General features: G+C 32.2%; 1 protein-coding gene across 1 annotated transcript; it reads left to right on the forward strand.

Moving 5' to 3' along the window:
• The first annotated feature begins 6582 nt into the window (after positions 1-6582).
• Positions 6583-9019, forward strand: LOC111875890 (U-box domain-containing protein 4). The gene is made up of 2 exons (XM_023872420.3): positions 6583-8096; positions 8649-9019. The coding sequence occupies exons 1-2, from the start codon at positions 6714-6716 to the stop codon at positions 8715-8717; spliced, it is 1452 nt and encodes a 483-aa protein (XP_023728188.1). The 5' UTR covers positions 6583-6713; the 3' UTR covers positions 8718-9019.
• Positions 9020-9978: the final 959 nt, after the last annotated feature.

Consider the following 9978-nt stretch of genomic DNA (forward strand, 5'->3'; position numbering starts at 1 on the left):
TAGGGTTTTCAACCATCAATGTTATATCATATAAGTATATATATTAGAACTCACACACTTATACAATTTCACCATACAAAACAACTTTTATCCCACCCAGTCGATCCTCACAATGACACGATCTAGTCTCTCATATCAAAATTTACCTCTTTACCTGATCCTTACTCACGGATCTAAAACTAACCTCTTGATCTGATCCATGCTCCCAGATCTAAAACTAATCTCCTGATCTAATCCATACTCCCAGATCTAAAACTGTGCCCAATCCATACTCTCGGACTAGGGACAATTAACTATGTTAACTATGTCATAATCCATACTCCCGAATTAATAACAAGTTTATCTCGTTTATTGACAATATCGTTTTCGAAACCCCTCTCGCAATACGTGTCAATGGGTTTTTAGAGTACACCGATGAACATCAAGTTCACAACACCTACAAGTTGCGAGCCTGCTAGTGTTCCACTAGACTATCTAGAATAGTTCGCGGTTGTCATCCCTATTATGCTGAATGACAAGGGCCATCGTTTGGGTAAAGGTTTCACTCATTTTTCACTTGTCACCCTCATCTCAAGATCTATCACCTTTTATCTCCTTATCCAACTCATCTTTTATCACATACCAACTATCTCATCTACCCATGTTCTACCCAACATATTTGTAGATATAAAATACATATACAGTTAACTCATTTGAAAACTATATAGAACATCCATTTCACACTCATCTCAAATAAACAAACCATATATAAACACATAGCATGTTTCTCAGAGCAAATACTTCATATTTTATGTGTTAGAAGAAAGTGAATACACATTCACTCATAACATAGATATAATACATTCAACCAATACTTGTATTAAAATCGTGTTTATGAAAGGGACTATACACTCACTTGACAAGACGATGTTCAGACAACACCTCGTCTCTTAAAATAATATTCTTCGTTGAAACCGGGATGTTTTCTCCAAAACTGGGCTTCACGCGGGCAGGATTTCGGCTCGACAACTATTTTTCTCGGGATCTTCGGGGCTTCGGGTGTCGAGATTGATACCGGGGCTTCGAGGGGGGGGGGGGTAAAACTTGCAATATTGAAGAAAGTAGAAGGGAGTAGAGAAGAATTTGAGCAACCAAATTTGGTTGGGGGTCGAGTTCTATTTATAGGGCTGAACCCTCGTGTTACGTTGGGCGTAACTCGCAAGTACGCGGGGCGTAATGCCTCTTTCATGCATACACTGGGTGTACCAAGCCTTACGCTGGGCGTAGTTCGGATAAGATTGCTACGTGGTGAGCTTCGGGTGGTGCTACGCGACTCTCTCTCAGACCACACAAGGCCAAAGTACGTTGGGCGTACTCAAAGGTTATGCGGGGCGTACCCTTGGGATCAGATGGGTGAGTCACGGATTTGGATATTATCCGAATAAATAATTTTATTTATATATTTTAATTATTTAAAAATTTCAGAAATTCATATCTTCCTCATACAAGCTCCGTTTTTGACGTTCTTTATATCCACGCGTAGGCGAGACTAAGCTCTACAACTTTTGTTTAGACTTCGTCGGCTAATTTTGAATTTATTTTTATTATATTATTTTTGGTATGCCGGGACAGGAAAACTCTGTTAGAAATTAATAACTCCTTCATCCGACGTCCGTTTCTGTCTGTCTTTTTAGCGTTACGCTACTATTAACGTGATCTTCGATTCTCGTTTAGATTGTTTCGGCTAACAATCAGTCGATATAAAATTCGAGTTTCGGGCTGCATATCACTAAGTCGAAACTTCGAAAAATTATAACTTACTCATACGAAGTCAGATTTAGACGTTATTTTTATGTACGCTCTCGGTTTAACGTATTCTACGAATTTTATTTAGATCGCTAAGGCTAAGTTCGCTCTAACGTAAATTCACTTTTTATGTCGCGCTGTGTAGTGTCGGTTCTGTTGCGAAACTTCGACAGGTCATAACTTTTTCGTTATAACTCGGATTTCAACATTCTTTATATGCACGGAAACCTTATGACATATACTACAACCTGGTTAAGATTATTTATTCTAAACACTCTTCTATCAGAAAGTCATTTTTGACGCTTATCGTCCCTAAATTGACTAGCCCGGATCTACGGGCGTTACAATTTTTTCTGCATTCTAAAACTGTAACACAGAATCATTGTTCCTATTTTGCCCCTGACTAGCTTCTTGCTTTGTTGGGGTTTCATATATGATGACCGTTTCCAAAAACATTTACTACTACATTTATTGTAATTATTACATAAAATAGAAAAACTCATAAAATAACATGTGGAAAAAACATTAATTCAAAATAACTACAAAATGATATTTGACAAATTAAATGAGATTGATACAAATGGCAAAAAACACCTTTCGTTTATTAGAATATAAGTGATTATTAATGTGTAAGAAGCAACACCATCCATAGTCCCGTACTACAAACGTTTTTAGTTGAGTTTTATTTTAGGAAAAAGCTCAAGTTAAAGAAAGCTCATTAACTTTTACAATAAATGTTTTATTTTTTATTAATTGTTTTTAGATATGTTGTATAATTATAACTAGATTATGACCCGCGTTAAACGCGGATAATATAAATTAAATACACATCACATTAATAGATGATATTGTTTTAGGTGAAATTTTAATAAAAAATGTTAGTTAGATTCATTTTGAATTTTTGAACCAAACTTATTAAATAAAAATATTTAATATTTATATTAGAGCAATTTGGTGTTTTAATACAGTAATTTTTAACATAAATGATCCACGTGATATTTGTTTTATCACAACATGATGCGACTTATTGATTAAAACATGTTGTGTAGTAGCTTTATGAATTGACTTTGTTCGGTATACAAACCCCCATGGAGGCTCATATGACACTTTTCATATGGGTCATGTAAAACCAAAAGCAACAATAAGTTGTTATATGTACCAGCAATGTTAAATTCTGTAAAGAAATTTGATAAACATTACAATTAAAGTGCATTGTCATAGCCATAAACATCAAACTTAGACATTGTAATTTGGTCAAGTTCTAAAGTATCTTATCCTTATAAGAATAAAATATGATTTTTCAGGCTACACCTAATCAGATATACATATCCTCCGATCAAAGAAATTATTACAAAAAAAGCCTTGTTATGAACAAAAATATAATATTATTTTCATAATTTGCCAAAGGTTAACACTAATAAATAATAATGAACTTTCACAAATCTTGTATTTTGGTCACTGCATCTAACTAACAAATGAATTTAAGTTTAGAGGATTGATTCAAGAAGTACATCCATGACTTCTTGTAGCTGAATTTAGGAGAATGCTAAGACCTATTAAGATATGTGGGAATGGTCTATTAGACTACGGTTGGTTTCTGGAGGACAATACAAATTCAAAATGTTAGCACGTATCTTTCCTCTAGTAGATTGATTAATTTTTTTATGACATCTCAATAGGAATATAATAATAACAAGTAATAAGAACAGAGTAAATGCCTGAAATTAGAGAAGAAGAAGGATACAGAGTAAAGAAAAAACCTGGAAAAAAGAAATGAAGAAGAAGACCATTGAAGAAGAGCATTATAAATCGTACGACTCAATCCAAAATCGTAATATATATATATATATATATATATATATATATATATATATATATATATATATATATATTTGCATAAGGAAATCACTATCTCTAAAAAATTGGGATCCTAAGATATCAACTTGGATATTTTCGGCTATTTATCTGGAAAAAAAAGATATCTGTTATATTGACTCAAAATTTCAAATTAATTAACTTGCTTATTTAATGAGTTTTAAAATTCAAACTGTTATCTCAAATTGATTCATTTTACGTGGGATATACCGAGAAATAAATTATGAATAATATTGACTTTAATTTTGACTCACAAATATTTTGCTGATTTAATGGGGTTAGATTAGATTTTGTGGGTTAATAAGCAAATTATTGATATGATTATTTAATGAGTTTTTTCAAAAAAAAAAAAAAAAAACTAAACGAGTTTGAATTTTGAAGCCAAAAGCTATAAATAAGGGAGTTAAATTAGAAACAATATTAATTATAATATCTGATATCTCGTATATAAATAGAATGATATGCTTCAATTGATAACATAATTGCTGAATTTAAAGATTCTATAATTAAATGTAATTGTGTTTGATTTTTATTTGGGGAAGATGGTGTCAACAATTTAATCTAAGGGTAGCAAACATATGATTGAAATACAATCAAGGGTCATGATTGCTTCATTGGTGAATTAATAGTTTTCTTCTAATAATATTTAGATATGAATGAAACTAATATGCTTAAAGTAGATTGATTAATTTTTTTCTTGACCTCTCAACATGAATACAGTAATAACATTTAATAAGAAGAGAGAGTAAATGTAAGAAATCGAAGAATAAGAAGGACAACAAAGTAAAGAAATAACCTAGAAAAAAGAATTGAAGAATAAAATTGCTAAAGAAGAACACTGTAAATCGTAGGACTCAATCCAAAATCGTAAGAATAACAACTTCAATGTAATCGTATATATAAGGTGTTTTTGAATAATCAAATCACTATCTTCTAAAAAAAATGGGATCCTAAGATATCATCTTGGAGATTTCCGGCTATTAATCTAGAAAAAAAAAATCAGTTATATTGATTCAAATTTACAAATTAATTGACTTGCTTATTTTATGAGTTTTAAAATTTAAATCATTATCTCAAATCGATTCATTTTATGTGGAATATTCTGTGAGATAAATTATGAATGATAGTGACTTTAATTTTGACTCTAAAATATTTTGCATATATAATTGATTTAGATTAGATTTTATAGGTTAATAACGAAATTAATGATTCGCTTATTTAAAGAGTTACTTAAAAAAAAACCGGATTTAAATTTTAAAGTCAAAAGCTATAAATAAGGGAGTTAAATTAGAAACAATATTAATTATAGAAATTAATATCTTCTATATAAATAGAACGATATGTTTCAATTGATAACATAATTGTTGATTTAAAGATTATATAATTAAATGTAATTGTTTTTGAATTCTATTTGGAAAAATGATGTCATCAATTTGATCTAATGGTGGAAAACATATGATTGAAATACAATCAATGTCCCTGATTGCTTTATTGATGAATTAAGAGTTATCTTTTAATAATATTTAGAGATTAGTTAACAATTTCTAAACCTCACATAATAAATGAAAAATCTTTTGAATTAACAAACTTACTCAAAAGAGTTTTGAATTAAAAACTTTCACAATAAGGTTTTCATTTTTCAAGAGTTTTTTTGTTTAAAAAAACATCTATTGTAGATAGAGGTAAGCAAAATCAAAATAAAAAAACTGACGAAACAAAACAAAAAAACCGAACTCAAACCAAAACCCTCGGTTTTAAGTTAGATTTTCTAAAACCGAACAATTCGGTTTCATTTCAGTTTCCACTTAACAAATAAGCAACTCAAGGTTATATAATGGGAGCTGATCCGTACACAACAATTTTTTTCCATACATAACAATTAATGCTTTAAAATGTTGTATTGTACAATTATATAATGCATGAATTGTTATGTATGCAAAAAAACTGTTATATACGAATCACTTTCCTTATATAATCTTTATAAAATATATCATATGCAATTAACAAAGTATATAAAAAAATTATATATTTGGTGTAGTGGAAAAGAGTGCGTTTCGTATTCAGCAGTCCTAAGCTCCATTCTCTTAATTGTTTTTATTATTTATTTTTAAGTGTGCTTATTATACCATATTCTAATATTTAGTCGCTGTGTTTTCTATTTTTTATTACTCAATTTTAATCACTCTCTTAATGTCTTGAGAGTCCACTTTAAGAGTTTACTCATAATAATTTGATAGTTTAATTCATATTTTCTCATTTTCCTCTAAATAAAGAGATATTTAAATTTTCAATTAAAAATTAATAAGAGGTTGATTACATGGTATTCATAATATCTTAAACTAAAAGATACAAATTAATATATACCATAAGTAAACAAAAAACTTGTTTGTGGTTAATTTAATTTGGTTTTAAATTTATGAATACTATGTAATATGTATTGCATATAATATGTATAATGGATGATTATTGTGTTTACTTACTGTATAATTTTAGCAAAATTGATGGTAGTTTTATGATAAAAAAAAGTAAATATAATTATACAAATATGTTCTTTCAAAGATGAATTTCTATCAAATAGTTCCATTTTATATTACATCTTTCCTGTTCATCAACATCATTATCATATAAAAAATCGGATTTAAACAATCATAAACTAAATATGGTGTAAAAATTGGAATTTAAGGTTGAGTTACCAAACCCTAAAGTATTAAAAAAAACATTCCTTATCTTTTTATAAATTTTATGTAATCAAATTAACTTTTCACTTTATGATAATACCCACCCATAATAATTTATTTATAATTGAAAAATAATACAAAATAGAGTGTTATTTTTTGGATTGAATGGTGAGCTGTCAAATTCTCCTCTGCCTGTGATGAGTAGCAAGTGAAACACCCTTGTGACCTTCCCAAACCCCAAAAGCAAAAAAGTACCAAATCCACTCATTCCCCCATGAAAATATATATTCATCTCACTCAACCATTCCTACTCTTTTTGTACCCAAAAATCCTTCAATCTTTATGCCCATTTGAAGCTAAATCCTACGATCTCCCATGGTTTCTCTTCAAGAATCTCCCAATTCCAATCCGGGTCCGGGTCGGTTTCAGATAACCCGACCATATTACACTCCACCTCCATCTTCTGCTGCTTCTTCACCATCCAGGTTCCAGAAGCATCTAGGTCGATCTATGCGAACTGTGCGCTCCAATTTCTACCAATCTGATTACACCGACAGTTGCTCTTTCGCCTCCACTCAACAGGCTCCGACCTCCGTCGTGTCGGAAAACCTTACCGACTCCGTCATCGATGTTCATTTGCACCAGCTAGCTACTGCTACTGGTAACAATAAGTTCTCCAAATCATCGTCTTCTACCTCTTCTGATGATTTTCTCGGGCTTTCACAAGTTTTTAGTGATTTCTCGGCGTATAGTAGCGATATATCCGGCGAATTGCAGCGACTAGCGTGCTTGCCGGAGGATTCGAATGAGAGTGACCTCAATCAGGAGCAGAACCCCGAACCTGAGCCTTGCGCTGGGTTTTTACAACGGGATAGTTTCTCTACCGAGATCATCGAGAGTATCTCGCCGGAGGATTTACAACCGACGGTCAAGATCTGTGTCGATAGTCTCGGTTCGAACTCCGTCGCTTTAAAGAGGTCGGCAGCGGCGAAACTAAGGTTGCTTGCGAAGAATCGATCGGAGAACCGAGCGTTAATAGGCGAATCCGGTGCGGTTCCAGCATTAATTCCGCTTCTCCGGTGTGCCGATCCTTGGACTCAGGAACATGCGGTCACTGCGCTACTTAATCTCTCTCTTCTGGACGAGAATAAACCGTTAATCGCCGGCGCCGGAGCTGTGAAATCATTAATTTATGTTCTAAAGACAGGCACAGAAGTATCGAAGCAGAACGCCGCGTGTGCCTTGCTCAGTCTAGCTATGATCGATGAGAACAAGGTCTCGATCGGAGCTTGCGGAGCGATCCCGCCGTTGGTGTCTCTTTTAATCAACGGTTCAAATCGAGGAAAGAAAGACGCGTTAACGACACTGTATAAACTTTGTTCCATGAAAGCGAATAAGAAGAGAGCAGTAACGGCCGGCGTTGTGAAGCCACTGGTGGAACTTGTGGTTGCAGCAGGAGAGGCGGCGGAGGAACAAGGAGCTGTGGGGATGGCGGAGAAGGCGATGGTGGTGATGAGTAGCTTGGCAGCAGTCGAGGAAGGAAAGATCGCAATCGTCGAAGAAGGCGGCATACCCGCCTTGGTGGAGGTGATTGAGGATAGTACGTCGGTGAAAGGGAAGGAGTTTGCGGTGGTGACGCTTCTACAGCTCTGTGAAGGGGTTAACAGTGCCAGAAACAGAGCTCTGTTGGTCGGAGAAGGTGCTATTCCGCCGCTGGTGGCTCTTTCACAAACCGGAACTGCTAGAGCCAAACACAAGGTAATCTTGATTACTCCATTGATGAATTTATTAAACCCATTTGATTTTTCACTTCATCTATCAATTTTTCACATATTAATTCTCAAAATTAATAAATTTTAAAGGTGGGGTGTTCATAAAAAAGGAAGTTCAAATGGACATTCCTATGATTCTCGGAATTTCTTTTTTGAAAGTGACATGTTTCACATTTTACTACTAATAAGCAATAACCATTTCTTCCTTTACTTTTTGGCCACCCTATTTGCATTTAGTGCAACTTTTAATGCCTAATGTACAAACCATAACAGCATTGTGCAGAAAAAGGGTCTACAACTCTACATACGATTAATATCTTCGTAAATGTCGCAATAAAGATTCTTGCTTGGAGATCAGGATACCCACAATCATGAAAGAAATAGAAACATAGATCATATCATCAAAGTAGTTGCTTCAACTAAAAGATTATTTTTTTTATGCCTAAATAAATTTATAGAAAATGGAAAACAATCAAAAATCATCTTTCATGTTTTAAATGTAAAATGATATTAAAATTTGTTTTTGTACTTTTTGCAGGCTGAAACGTTATTAGGGTACTTGAGGGAACCAAGGCAAGAAGCTGGTTCAAGTTCTAGTCCGAAGTAAGGTAGTTATTTAATTTGAGATAATAGTGTTTATTTAGGTAGATATTTAGGAATTTTCTTTTGATGATTTTGTATAGTTTGTTGGGAGTTTTTTATAGATAAAAAGAAAAAAGTTTAACTAGATGTAAAAATTAAGATTAGTGAGAAGAAGAAGAAGAAGCTGACCATAGGTGGATTTGGTTTTGGTTTTTGTTTGTTTATGGTCAAAAACAAAGAGCTTGTAGCTTGTTTGCCTATTAATTATTATTATTATGTTGTGGGCTTGATATTTCTATAAAAAGGTTATTATAATTTTCCTTTTTACCTATTATCGCATGAGATATAAATTAGATCATGTGTGATGTAGAATTGGATCTTTGCAACTATCGGGTGAGATATAAATAATATCTAATATCATGTTAGATGTAAATCAAATTTTTGGACTTCCAGACTTGAATTTGGAGCTTGTAAAGGTTATCAGTTTCTGTCAAACCGATCCGTCTAAATATAAATACTCATCCTTACATTCATAATAGATAAACTATATTTTAGTAGGATTTCAATGAGTTGTATCATATGCACTTAAAGTTATAAGGATCTATCAAGAACTGAAAAACCCTGGATCCGAATCTGGACCTGCCGCAATAGGTTTGGTCCGGTCCAAGAATCGGTCCGGTCTAAATGATCACCTCTACTATCAATTAAAATAACAATATATTATTTATTAGGTTTGAGACCTATATATTATACGGATTAATTTAAAAAAAATAATTAGACATTAAAATATAAGTAGTAAATATTTTTTAATTTAAAACTTTTAAATAAGAAAGGAAGAAACGTATTCATTGCAATTTAATTTTATATATATTATATTTAATATTTTACATATATAAATATATGACTTTAATTTAAAAATTTGAAACAAATCAGAAACTGACAAATGTCAAAACCCACGAGAGATTGACAAATGACAAAAAAAAATCCTCATTTGTTAGAGATAAAATAGAGGATGTAAAAAAGGTTGTTTTTAATGACTCGTCCATGACATCCATCTAAAAGTATTACTACAAGAGATGTAAATTTAAAAATGTATTACAAGAGATGTAAATTAGTCTTTAGACATTCGGTGCTATAATACTGTGAAGTATGAGCAATATGAGCTCACATAGATGTAAATAAGAGGCAAATAATATTAATGTGTACAATTCTTCTAAATGTTGTTGATAAAAGAGTGTTTTAGTATTTTACATTAAAATTTGCATGAAATTACAAGAAAAAGGAAT

Source organism: Lactuca sativa, chromosome 4 (genome assembly GCF_002870075.4).
Source record: "Lactuca sativa cultivar Salinas chromosome 4, Lsat_Salinas_v11, whole genome shotgun sequence".
Lineage (NCBI taxonomy): Eukaryota > Viridiplantae > Streptophyta > Magnoliopsida > Asterales > Asteraceae > Lactuca > Lactuca sativa.

Excerpts from the sequence above, each read along its gene's own strand:
- LOC111875890 (XM_023872420.3), top strand. The coding sequence starts at position 6,714 with ATGGTTTCTCTTCAAGAATCTCCCAATTCCAATCCGGGTCCGGGTCGG. Across the intron at positions 8,097-8,648 it reads CTGCTAGAGCCAAACACAAG|GCTGAAACGTTATTAGGGTA; the intron begins GTAATCTTGATT and ends TACTTTTTGCAG.